This window comes from Haematobia irritans, chromosome 3 (genome assembly GCF_050003625.1).
Source record: "Haematobia irritans isolate KBUSLIRL chromosome 3, ASM5000362v1, whole genome shotgun sequence".
Classification (NCBI taxonomy): Eukaryota; Metazoa; Arthropoda; class Insecta; order Diptera; family Muscidae; genus Haematobia; species Haematobia irritans.
The window spans coordinates 185,771,651-185,785,912 of record NC_134399.1 but is presented as its reverse complement, the minus strand read 5'-3'; the positions used below and the strand labels follow the sequence as shown (position 1 = coordinate 185,785,912).

At 35.8% G+C, this 14,262-nt stretch overlaps 1 protein-coding gene across 1 annotated transcript in view; it reads right to left on the bottom strand.

Annotated features, from left to right (window-relative positions):
* Positions 1 to 2,580: 2,580 nt before the first annotated feature.
* Positions 2,581 to 14,262, bottom strand: part of rho-5 (rhomboid-5) — a 44,047-nt gene continuing 32,365 nt past the window's right edge. The window contains exons 5-6 of the mRNA XM_075300424.1: positions 3,437 to 3,694; positions 2,581 to 3,328 (exon numbers count right to left, since the gene is read on the bottom strand). Coding sequence (XP_075156539.1) covers positions 2,930 to 3,328; positions 3,437 to 3,694 — 657 coding nt within the window. The 3' untranslated portion in view covers positions 2,581 to 2,929. The remainder of the gene's footprint in view (positions 3,329 to 3,436; positions 3,695 to 14,262) is intronic.

Genomic DNA, 14,262 nt, shown 5'->3' with positions numbered 1-14,262 from the left:
TTGATCGTACTCTCTGTGCAAAATTTCGTGTAAATCGGAGTGAAATTTTGAACTACGGTGGTCAAAAATCCATATCCCGTAGGGTGCATATTGGACGCAAGATATATATGTGAGCTGAATCTAAATCTGAACCGATTTCAACCAAATTGGGCAGGCATAGTGCGAATGTTAATTGTACTCCATGTACAAAAATGCACGTAAATCGGAGTGAAACTATGAGCCTCTGTGGTCATATGAGTGCAAATCGGGCGATAGATATACAGTGAGTCACAGTGAAAATGGCCCACCCACACAAATTTAGTTGTTAGAATGAAAACTTCATTTTCTTGCAAATATATATTTCAATTTCTTTTATTTTCTTAAAATATAGATAAATACAAACTAAATATTATATTAGAAAGACCTTAAAGTTCTATCAATTCATAAAACAAAAATGTTTTTAAGGAAAACAAAAAAAAAAAACTGACGCCACAGTGGAAATGACCCAAAATGTTTAACTAAATATTTTAATTCAATAAATTATATCTAATATTTAGTGGAAAATCCTTTTTGTTTAATGACTGATTTTAAGCGCCATGGCATGGATTCTACCAATTTTGTTGTGTAAGAAGGGCTTATTTTTCCCATTCTTCCACTAGTGCTCTCTTCAAGTCTTCCTTGCAGGATATATGATATTTTCAAATTTCCACTTCAAGTTTATACCACAAATTTTCTATTATATTTAAGTCCGGAGACTGGTCTGGAGTTTTTATGACACGCGGACAATTATAAAGCAGCCACTCTTTTACAACATGAGCTGTATGTTTTGGGTCGTTGTCTTGGTAAAAATGAAATCAGCTACCAATGCCCAGCTTTTCCGCACTTTGCTTCAAATTATCTTTCAAAATAGACAGATATTGCATCTTGTCCATGTTGCCTTCAATAAAAATGAGATTTCCAACACCCGCAGCAGAGCAAGAACCCAAAACCATCACATGCCCTCCGCCGTGTTTAACAGTTGGCCGTAAATGCTTTGGGTGCAGTTCTTCGTTTGCTTTTCTCCACACATTTCTTCTACCATCTGACCCAAAAAGGTTGAATTTCGACTCATATACGAATAGAACATCTTTCCAAAACGAAAATTCCTTTGCTGTATACGCATGGGCAAATAGTAATCGGTCTCTCTTATTCTTAGCACTTGCGAATGGTTTCTTTCTTGCAATTCGTCCATGTAATCCTGATCTGTGGTGTACTATTCGAATCTCGAATATTTGGAGCACTTAGTTTGGGGTTAGATCGACATTTATTTACTATCCATCGTTCATCTCTGTCAGAAAACAGTTTTTTTTGAACTGGATCTCGGCTTAATTATATTTTTATAATTATATTTTTAATGGTTCCACGAGGGACTTGAACCATTTCTACAATTCGCCTTTGAATTACGCCGTTTTTAAAATGATTTATTATTAAATTTCGCATCTCAAACGAAGTGTGATGTCCCATTTTTCGTAAGAAAATTTTAATCTGATTTTAGTCTGATTCCAATAATTTATAGCTGAAATCTGAACTTTATACTCACCAAATATTGTCATTAATTAGATTTACCTAAGAGAAAACTAACATTTGGATCTCTGATTGGCCAAATATGAGATAAAATTTCAAAATATTTACATTTACTATGGTGGGCCATTTTCACTGTGACTCACTGTATATGGGAGCTATATCTAAATCTGAACCGATTTCTTTCCAAAATCAAAAGGGTTATATTATGACACAAAACACATACTTGTGTTAAATTTGAAGTCGATTGGATTAAAACTGCGACCAAGACTTTGATCACAAAAATTGGTTCACAGACAGACGGAAGGACATGGCTAGATCCTCTCTGGGGCCCTGAGCATTATTAACAAAGATATTATGTGTCCATCTCGTCTCCTTCTGGGTGTTGCAAACATATGCACTATCTTATATATTTCAAGTAAAAACGCTTTTAAAGCTTTGTTAACAAATTTAAAGACGATTTCATTAATTTTGAAGATTTTTCAGAGGTATTAAAGCCAAATTGACCTTAATAAAACGAAATTTTATTTCATATTAGGATACCAAATTTTAACGCGAATCATTTAATTTCAAATCGTTTCAATAACTTGATAATTTGTGAAAACAAGAACAGGCCTGTAAAACCTATTCGCAAAGGTTTAGCCAATGCGTTTGCCAGAACAGACACCCAGAGAATGAACATGCTCACCCCAAACACCCAAACAATAGCAAAATGGTTATTTTGGACGGTGAGCATGGAACATGTTTGTCGCGACCATGGCATTTTCATGAAAATTATGTAGCTGATTTCGGCAACTATGTATATGTTTGCCGTGAAAATATTTTTTTGCTACAAAAATGTTGCAAAAATAACATTGTGCATTTTGCAAAACATGTTTAGGGATCTCTGCGTGGATTTTTCTGTTTTAACTATAATTTGTTTGTTGATATTTCGCAGTAATTCTTGTACTCCCAAATTGATTCATGGTCCCGGTAAATATTATAGCCTTGACTTTTACTACTTACCCAATACATTTGCCTAGTTAATGCAAGTAGTATATATTTATTTATAATAATTTTATTTATTCTTAATACTTTTGACAAATAATCTGTTGTTTTGGTTTTTGTTTTGTTGTTGTTCTTGTTTGATAGAAATGGTGAATTGTCACACCCGCGTTACCTATACGTGTGATGTATTTTGTTGTTGTTGTTTTTGTTCATTAATTTTATAATTATTATTAATATTAATTATTATTATAATATTATTTTATTTTATTTGTTTTCTTTCTTTTTTTGTTTGTTTTTGTTTTTTTTTTTTTAATTATTACTTTGTAAGAAGTAGTAACATAGGATAAATCAAAAAACAAAAAAAGTGCGCGTCTGTTTGTCAAATTCACCATTAGGGGTTTCGTTACTGTATATAGGGTGCCAGGGTTGCCGTCGCCACAGCGGCAACATTATTAATTATTATATCATCCGACTGATGGTGATAATGATACTGCGGCTGTTGATGCATGAATGACTGACGATTATAATTATTATTGTTGTTATTATTATTGTTATTGTTGCTGTTTGAAATGCCTGTGCGCATAATATCAGTTGTGCTTATGCCCGGCGAACCGGTGGCCACACTACCGCCACCACTGCCTGTAGCACCGCCATTGCCCCCTGGTACACCAGTATTAAAACTATTCGTGAGCACCTCTCCAAAACTTAGCTTTGTTAATTCAGTGGGGAACATATAGAAAATTATTAACATTGTGGTATAAACGAATATGTGGAATATAATACAAAACCATATTAAATTTATCTGTAAGAGAGCATAAAATAGAAAGAGAGAGAGGGAGAGATGCCGAACGAGAGGATATACAAATTATATATCGATATTTTGCAATGCTCACATGACATGACTACTTACCTTTGATTTACGCCGATATTTGGTGACACTAACGAATGGTACTAAAGCTATTGTAAGAAATATACCACTGAATATACCCGCAAAAATACCGGCAAAATTCAGTTGCCACGGCAGCGTTCCAATAGCGAGGAGTATGGCACCCATAATCATCAGCTTAAATAGAGCCACATGTGGCTTGTGTAAATGTTGCCAATGTGATAGTATCAGTAGTACCATTAAAGATGCTATAACACCCGAGAGTGATGCGAGGGGACCCACCTGAAAGATAAAGATAAAAACCAATGAAATTGAGATGCACTCGAAAATATATATGCTGCGTTTAATGTGGCAATGACAGATTTCTATATAAGAGTGAAGGGGGTTTAACCAGATATTTGGTATCAAGAACCACTCAAATTCTCAATTCTCGAGGCTCATATTGATTTTCAGTCCATTGTGATATCACAGACGATGAATTATACAGTGCTGTTCAAAACATTTGCAACCAAATTCACTGTTAAAAATAAACCGTAATTATAATGAAAATCAAAATATTAAAACCAAAATTGTAATGCAATGTTGTTGCTTACTATGTCAATTTTAAAGATTCAAGGAAATAACGGATTCTTGATAATTTATATGATTTTTTGATAATTTATATGTATTCTTTTTAATTAGAGTTTTCGCCTGTTCAAAACGTTTGCAACTAAAGGGTGATACGGTCAAAATTTGGTCAAGGGAAAACGCGTGTAAATCGGTGAAATCGTTTATTTAAAAAATCAAATTAAATTTCTTTTTCAAGTTCAATTAGTATAAAATTCAGGAAAAATATTCAGTTAGGCTTTCGCTTTTCCAAATCCGAATTGCCGGGCCTCACGCTTGACACCTGCCATCAGATTTTGTACAGCCACCTTGTCCACCTTCTTCGCCGCAGAAATCCAGTTTGCCTTGAACTGCTGCTCGTCGTTAGCAGTTTTTTGGTCTTCTTTAGGTTCCGCTTGACAATAGCCCAGTATTTATCAATTGGGCGGAGCTCTGGCGTGTTGGGAGGGTTCTTGTCCTTGGGAACCACCTGCACGTTGTTGGCGGCGTACCACTCCATGGCCTTTTTACCGTAATGGCAAGATGCCAAATCCGGTCAAAACAGTACGGAACAACCGTGTTTCTTCAGGAAAGGCAGCAGACGTTTATTCAAACACTCTTTCACGTAAATTTCTTGGTTGACAGTCCCGGAAGCTATGAAAATGCTGCTTTTCAAGCCACAGGTACAGATGGCTTGCCAAACCAGATATTTCTTTGCGAACTTTGACAGTTTTATGTGCTTGAAAATATCTGCTACCTTTCCCCTTCCTTTTGCCGTATAAAACTCCTGTCCCGGAAGCTGCTTGTAGTCGGCTTTGACGTAGGTTTCGTCGTCCATTACCACGCAGTCAAACTTCGTAAGCAACGTCGTGTACAACCTCCGGGATCGCGCTTTGGCCGTCGTATTTTGTTTATCATCACGATTTGGAGTCACTACCTTCTTGTAAGTCGATAGTCCGGCTCGTTTTTTGGCTCGATGCACGGTTGTAGACGATACACCCAGCTTTTTTGCGGCATCTCGGAGAGAGAGGTTAGGGTTTCGCTTGAAACTACCGGCAACTCTCTTTGTCGTCTCAGCGGCTTCCGGTTTTCGATTTCCCCCCGATCCAGACATCCTGGCTGTCGACAAACGTTCCCCAAACACTTTAATTACATTTGTAACGGTTGATTTGGCAACTTTTAGCGATTTTGCCAGCTTTGCGTGCGAGTAGCTCGGATTTTCGCGATGCTCGAGCAAAATTTTGATACGCTGCTCTTCTTGCTTGGTCGGCATTTTGACAACTGAGGAGTGAATTCCAAAATCAAAATAGGAGCAACATTCTACACATACACCTTCAAAATGAGGGGTGTTCAGGTTTTTTAAATGCAAAATTGAAAGAAATACGTCAAGTTTATATTGACCAAATTTTGACCGTATCACCCTTTAATATTAAGTGTCACATATTTTTAAAAATAATGTTTTTGTAACTTTTAACGATAAATGTTAATAGCTGATACTAAAGCCATGCCCTTCGATTACTTTTGCGCAACTTTTTGCCATTGGTTAGGATTAAATGGTCAATGATAACCTAGGGTTCAGGTTCAAAAAGATTTCGTAAGCCTCTTGCAAAAATTTCGTACCAATTTTTATACCCTCCACCATAGGATGGGGGGTATATTAACTTTGTCATTCCGTTTGTAACACATCGAAATATTGCTCTAAGGCCCCATAAAGTATATATATTCTGGGTCGTGGTGAAATTCAGAGTCGATCTGAGCATGTCCGTCTGTTGAAATCACGCTAACTTCCGAACGAAATAAGCTATCGACTTGAAACTTGGCACAAGTAGTTGTTATTGATGTAGGTCGGATGGTATTGCAAATGGGCCATATCGGTCCACTTTTACGTATAGCCCCCATATAAACGCCAAATTTGGCTTGCGATTGCTCTAAGAGAAGCAAATTTCATCCGATCTGGCTGAAATTTGGTACATGGTATAAGTATATGTTCTCTAACAACCATGAAAAAATTGGTTCACATCGGTCCATAATTATATATAGCCCCCATATAAACCGATCCCCAGATTTGGCTTGCGGAGCCTCTAAGAGAAGCAAATTTCATCCGATCCGGATGAAATTTGGTACATGGTGTTAGTATATGGTCTCCAATGACCATGCAAAAATTGGACCACATCGGTCAATAATTATATGTTATATAGCCCCCATATAAACCGATCACCAGATTTGACCTCCGGAGCCTCTCGAAAGATCAAAATTCATCTGATTCAGTTGAAATTTGGTACGTGGTGTTAATATATGGCCTCAAACACCCATGCAAAAATTGGTCGAAATCGGTCAATAATTATATATAGGCCCCATATAAACCGATCCCCAGATTTGACCTCCGGAGCCCCTTGGAAGAGCAAAATTCATTCGATTCGGTTGAAATTTGGTACGTGATGTTAGTATATGGTATCCAACAATCATGCAGGAATTGGTTCATATTAGTCCATAATTATATTTAACCCCCACATAAACCGATCCCCAGTTTTGACCTCTGGTGCCTTTTGGAGAAGCAAAATTCATCCGATCTGGTTGAAATATGGTACGGGTTGGTATTATATATGATATTTAACAACCCTGCCAAAAGTGGTCCATATCAGTCCATAAACATATATAGCCCCCATATAAACCGATCCCGAGATTTGGTTTTGGAGCCTCTTGGAGGAGAAAATTTCATCCGAGTCAGTTGAAATTTGGTACATTGTGCTAGTATATGGCCGTTAACAACCATGCCTAAATAGGTCCATATCGGTCTATAGTTATATATAGCCCTCAGATAAATCGATCCCCAATCACACAAAAATTGGTCCATATCAAGTTCATAATTCTATATAGCCCCGATATAAGCGACTCACATATTTCAATTCTGGTTCTCTACGTACTGTGCAAAAGTCCATGTCGATTCGTAAATATTTGTAGACTTACCTATACATAACTTTTTTGTCTAATATATACCACGTATGGAATAACTCACAATTTAGAAAACGATGTTTTAAGGTACCACAACCCAAGTAATTCGATTGTGGATAATAGTCTTTCGTAGAAGTTTCTACGCAATCCATGGTGGAGGGTACATAAGATTCGGCCTGGCCGAACTTACGGCCGTATATACTTGTTCGGTTTACATCTTTCCAAATGTTGTTTTATGACTTTTACAAGCTAGTCAAGCACCCGTAATTTTTCATCGGAAATCCATTGTTTTACCACGTTACACGTGCACTAGAGGTCATGATCGCGCTGAATAATCCATGCGGACGGCATTTCCCGGAATGCTTACGGTAATATCACATGGGACAAAATGTTTTTGTAGACTTCCGACAGCATAATAATACCCTCGACTCTAGAAATCGGGCCAATAACTTGTCCAGAAAAATACCCCCATACTATAATATTGGCCCCACCATGATTGACGTAACTTTTTGCATTTCTTGGACTTCTACCATCCGATCCATGCAAGTTAAATTTTGAGTCGTAGGTTAGGTTAGGTTAGGTGGCAGCCCGATGTATCAGGCTCACTTAGACTATTCAGTCCATTGTGATACCACATTGGTGAACTTCTCTCTTATCACTGAGTGCTGCCCGATTCCATGTTAAGCTCAATGACAAGGGACCTCCTTTTTATAGCCGAGTCCGAACGGCGTTCCACATTGCAGTGAAACCACTGTAGAGAAGTTTTGAGACCCTCAGAAATATCACCAGCATTACTGAGGTGGGATAATCCACCGCTGAAAAACTTTTTGGTGTTCGGTCGAAGCAGGAATCGAACCCACGACCTTGTGTATGCTAACTATTGCACCACGGTGGCTTCCAATTTTGAGTCGTAGGAAAATATAGCACATATCCACTGCTCCTGAGGCCTTTTAAGGTATTTTTTGTGAAAATTGAAGGCGCGCTAACCTAGTTTTCTTTGAAATCGGCGATTTTTGGCATTCTTGTATAATGGCACTCCGACTTATAATGCTCTACCTCGTTACCGTTATGGTAGATATTCCCAGTTGAATTTAATATTTGACTTCTTTAGATGATATTTGATTGAATTGATGCATAGTTCGTTTGATTATATGATCAACTTTTGGCGTAATCTTAGGCTATCTTCTACACCAGTGCACTATGGGTGGAAATTAAAAATTTGCGGCAAAAATTATTTACAATCAATCTAGTATCACCAAACATGGTATATCGATATATCTTATCATAACCAAATGTTACCAACAAAAAGGGAGTCAATTCCCCTTATTCCAGGTGCGTTACTATAGAGGGGTCGAAATGGTAAGTCCACTTGGAGTACTGTAGAAAATACTCTTAGATGGAGTTTAACTTATACTTGCTTATTTTCCTTATTCAAAAAGCGCCTTATCCCCAGAACATGATGTAAATAGTATAAACTAGTTGTCATTTTATTAAATAAATTTTATTAATTAAAATTAAACAAATATTAACCATCAAAATCACTTTCTTCAGTATCTAACTCTAATTCCGTCCGTCTGTGTTTGTTGTTCGCAGGATTCCGGTCGCAATTATTAACCGATTTTGATAAAATTTGGTACAACGTGTTTTCTTGGTCAAAGAACAAACACTGTTGAATTTGGGAAAAATTGGATCAAAGTTAGATATAGTTCCCATATACATGTATCGCCCGATTTCGACAAATGAGACCATACTGCGCTGATTTACTACCCGATTGTCTTCAAATTTAACACAAAGTAATATTTTATAGTACCCTTAAAGTGTGCAAAATTTCATCAAATTTGGTTCAGATTTAGATATAGCTCCCATATATGTATCGCCTGATTTTCTCAAATTTGACTATAAAACCCTTACATTTATTTTAGTATGGGCAAGTTTGGGCAGACAAACCTTACAGTACGTAAAAGTATACTTTCTCACGAACAATTATAAGCAACAATTTTTATTAACAATCGTTAACATTTCTAGTTCTATTCTTCGCAAATATACGTATGTACTAAAATTTTCACATATAAACAGCATTTTTGAATCCACAAATTCAAGTTCAAAACCAAAAATATTTTTTAAAGTGTTTACAAAATTTTGAACTACTAAACCTTCTCTTAGAATCTACATTTAAAAGTTTTCTTTATTCACTTGTATTGCGAAAAAAAATTAAGCACGAAATTTTTCAATTTTTGCTCTCCTTGATTGCACGCAACTTGCATAAATTTTGGTAAACATTGGCAACCTTTTTCTCCTGAACAGGGTTGCCAAGTTTTAAATTAACTTTCGATTTGTACTTTCCAAGATGTTCTATAGTAATTTCAATTGGAACATCCAATAATTTTTCATTTTGAAAATTTGACTTTTTGCCGCTGTTTTGCGATTTCCGCCCATAGTGCAGTGTACAGTTTTGGTACATCCACTGTTTGTAACTCGAGACGCAGTTGGTTTTTGCATATTGTACTCTTCCGAAATTCATTTTTGTGATACCTCAACTTTAAAATCACCGATATTTTGTTTTTTTTTTATTATTATGTTGATTATGCTTATTGCCGGTAATTTTATCGAATTATTCAAAAAATAAGGCATTAAAGCCTATGGCAATCTGTTTATGGCCAAATTAAGCAATGAACTTAACGATATTCCTACAATGCCATTTTTGTACATTTAAACCATCTTCTTATAGGTCCCTATAACTATTTCAGGTAAAAAATACCAAAAATAATGCACTTAAAGAAGAAAATATTACAGGGTGATAGGTAGTTGCAAATGTTTTGAACAGGTCGAATCATACGATTCTTTACCTTTCGTGAAATATCAATTTTTAAAAATAGCCCATTTATTTTCCCAATTAGAATTTTGAAATAACACTCCATAAAAGATTATTTTTTAAGTGGAAGCGAAACAATAAAGTTATTATTAGGTTCATGGTAGACCTAGTTGCAAATGTTTTGAAAGAGCACTGTATATGTTTAGCTTAATATTATGGGAGCTCTTTTCTACAGACCGAACGGAGTATCTAGCCATTCGTGAATACAATTAGAGAAGTTTCGAAATTTTTGCAAATTTCATTAACATGAGAAGATTACTGACAATTTTTTGTGTTATTCCTACGCAGGTACACGGATGAAAAAGGCTGTTTTTCATATGTTTGGCTATAAACATTATATGTTTGGAACAAAATTTTTAAACACAATATTTTTGAGTGCAAGCATATAATGTTCATAAACTAGCATAACATGTTTGGGACATATATGTTAATATGTTAGAACATATTATGTTTGGGACATAAAATGTTTGTAAATATAAAATGTTTGGATGCAAACATATATTAATTTAGAAATAGCCTATAAACATATATGTGTTTAGTAGCTTGGAGCGCTATTTAACAGGGAGCGATATTGAATTAAGTTGGTGGTTGTTGCTTGTTATTACAAAATTAACATTTTATTTTTCCTTGGGCAATTGATCAGCTACTTCTTTGATCCTTACAAACTGTGTGGTCCGCTGTTCGAATCCCCGCCCGGCAAAAGGTAAAATTAAAATAAAAAAATCATACAATTGAATAATTTCTTCTACAATGTTTGTATTACAGAAAAAGGTGCTAAGAACTAAAAAATCTCGTGGAAGTGAGAAAGATGTGGGGGAATATACAATTGGGCAGAAACAAAATTTTGAGCATTCAGGTCGAAAACCTATGTTGTTAGCACCTATATTACCTGTTTATTTTCATAATTCGTCATGATTGTAAATATATAAATAAATAACTAAAATTTTGAGCACAATATTGTTTGGGAGAATTTTTTTAAGCATATAATATTTTTGGGTGCAAAATGCTTCCAAACATATTATATGTTCACATAATAACATATTGTTTTTTGGAAGACAACATTATTGAATTTGGATGCAAAAATACAAAATGTTTGAAACTTAGACTACCCAAACATATATTGTTTAGACTAATATGCTTTCAAACATATTATATATTGGAAGAGATCAAACATATAAATGTTTGGGCAATACCCAAAAATGTATATGCTTGAAGCAAAATATGTTTGGGAGTATATGTTACAGAAGCGATTTTTTGTGAGCGTGTATATAAAGTATATAAAGCAGTAAGTTCGAATCTTAAATACTTGAATCAAATATTATAGTTTCCTGTGAAAATTTCAGGTGGATTTGGTGACAAGCAGATCAGTTCAACCAGTACACTTCCCGAAGATAAATTCAAAGATTTTACCTATGAAGACTAGATCAGATTCTGGATTTATAAGAACCATATTTGTTTGAGTTTTAGAGGAATCATAAACATCGTGTGCAAGAAAATGAAATGAAAATGAAATAACGCCTTGATTTAATATCTAACATCTGTAGATTTTTACCCCTATTATTTAAATGATTACCAGAAGTAAAATCTGGAAACTATAAATCAGTTTCAGATATTTCACCATTTTCGGCACACCTCTTTATGTTCCTAAAATACTTCTAGATTTAAAATTTCATACAAATTTGATAAAAACTATGGTTTCTAAAAGCCCAAGAAGTAAAATCGGGAGATTGGTCTATTTGGGTGATAAACCAAAACATGGACCAATACACGCCATTTTCGGCTCTCATATTTAAGGTCCTAAAATACCTGTAGATTTTTTATTTCAGGCAAATTGGATAAAAACTACGGATTCTAGAAGCCGAAAAAATAAAACCATTTCTTGCACACCTATTTGTATCCTGAAAACTTCCAAATTTTCGATTTCAGGCAAAGTGGACAACAATTACGGTTTCTGGAAGCCCAAAAAGTAATATCGGGAGATCGGTCTATCTCACCATTTTCGGCCATTTTCAAAATTTGGTCAATATAAACTTGACGTATTTCTTTCAATTTTGCATTTAAAAAACCTGAACACCCCTCATTTTGAAGGTGTGTGTGTGTAGAATGTTGCTCCTATTTTGATTTTGGAATTCACTCTTCAGTTGTCAAAATGCCGTCCAAGCAAGAGGAGCAGCGTATCAAAATTTTGCTCGCGCATCGCGAAAATCCGAGCTACTCGCACGCAAAGCTGGCAAAATCGCTAAAAGTTGCCAAATCAACCGTTACAAATGTAATTAAAGTGTTTGGGGAACGTTTGTCGACAGCCAGGAAGTCTGGATCGGGGGGAAATCGAAAACCGGAAGCCGCTGAGACGACAAAGAAAGTTGCCGATAGTTTCAAGCGAAACCCTAACCTCTCTCTCCGAGATGCCGCAAATATGCTGGGTGTATCGTCTACAACCATGCATCGAGCCAATAAACGAGCCGGACTATCGACTTACAAGAAGGTAGTGACTCCAAATCGCGATGATAAACAAAATACGACGGCCAAAACGCGATCCCGGAGGCTGTACACGACGATGCTGACGAAGTTTGACTGCGTGGTAATGGACGACGAAACCTACGTCAAAGCCGACTACAAGCAGCTTTCGGGACAGGAGTTTTATACGGCAAAAGGAAGGGGAAAGGTAGCAGATATTTTCAAGCACATAAAACTGTCAAAGTTCGCAAAGAAATATCTGGTTTGGCAAACCATCGGTACCTGTGGCTTGAAAAGCAGCATTTTCATAGCTTCCGGGACTGTCAACCAAGAAATTTACGTGAAAGAGTGTTTGAATAAACGTCTGCTGCCTTTCCTGAAGAAACACGGTTGTTCCGTACTGTTTTGGCCCGATTTGGCATCTTGCCATTACGGTAAAAAGGCCATGGAGTGGTACGCCGTCAACAACGTGCAAGTGGTTCCCAAGGACAAGAACCCTCCCAACACGCCAGAGCTCCGCCCAATTGAGAAATACTGGGCTATTGTCAAGCGGAACCTAAAGAAGACCAAAAAACTGCTAAGGACGAGCAGCAGTTCAAGGAAAACTGGCTTTCTGCGGCGAAGAAGGTGGACAAGGTGGCTGTACAAAATCTGATGGCAGGTGTCAAGCGTGAGGCCCGGCAATTCGGATTTGGAAAAGCGAAAGCCTAACTGAATATTTTTCCTGAATTTTATACTAATTGAACTTGAAAAAGAGATTTAATTTGATTTTTTAAATAAACGATTTCACCGATTTACACGCGTTTTCCCTTGACCAAATTTTGACCGTATCACCTTTATTCCTACGCAGGTCCTTTGTATGTAAGGCCACCACAGTGACTCCCAGATCAATATTAGGATAAAACAAGTATATACGGCCGTAAGTTCGGCCAGGCCGAATCTTATGTACCCTCCACCATGGATTGCGTAGAAACTTCTACTAAAGACTGTCATCCACAATCGAATTACTCGGGATGCGGTAACACTTGCCGATGGCAAGGTATCTTAAAAAATTCTTCACCGTCTTCTAAATTGTAAGTTAGTCCATACGGGGGATATATTAAATAAACAAATTTTCTAAAGAAATAAAAAGTAGACATATTTTCTATAGAAATAAAATTTTGACCAAATTTTCTATAGAAATAACATTTTGACAACATTTTCTATAAAAATAAAAATTTTCAATAGAAATAAAATTTTGACAAAGTTATCTATAGAAATAAAATTTTGACAAAGTTATCTATAGAAATAAAATTTTGATAAAATTTTCTATAGAAATAAAATTTTGACAAAATTTTCTATAGAAATAAAATTTTGTCAAAATTTTCTACAGAAATAAAATTTTAACAAAATTTTCTACAGAAATAAAATTTTAACAAAATTTTCTACAGAAATAAAATTTTGACAAAACTTTCTATAGTAATAAAATTTTGACAAAATTTTCTATACAAAATTAAATTTTGGTAGATTAGTTTTGGCGATATGGACCAATTTTTGTGTGATTGGCCATTAGCTATATATAACTATAGACCGATATGGACCAATTTTTGCATGGCTGTTAGCGGCCATATATTAGCGCAATGTACCAAATTTCAACCGAATCGGATGAATATTGCTCCTCGAAGAGGTCCCGGAGGTCAAATCTGGGGATCGATTTATATGGGGTCTATATATAATTATGGACCGATATGAACCAATTTTTGCATGGTTGTTAGAGACCATATACTAACACCACGTAATAAATTTCAACCGAATCGGATGAATTTTGCTCCTCTAAGAGGCTCCGGAGTTCAAATCTGGGGATCGGTTTATATGGAGGATATATATAATTATGGACCAATTTTTGCATGGTTGTTATAGACCATATTCTTACACCACATACCAAATTTCAACCGAATCGGATGAATTTTGCTCCTCCAAGAGGCTCTGCAAGCGAAATCTGGGG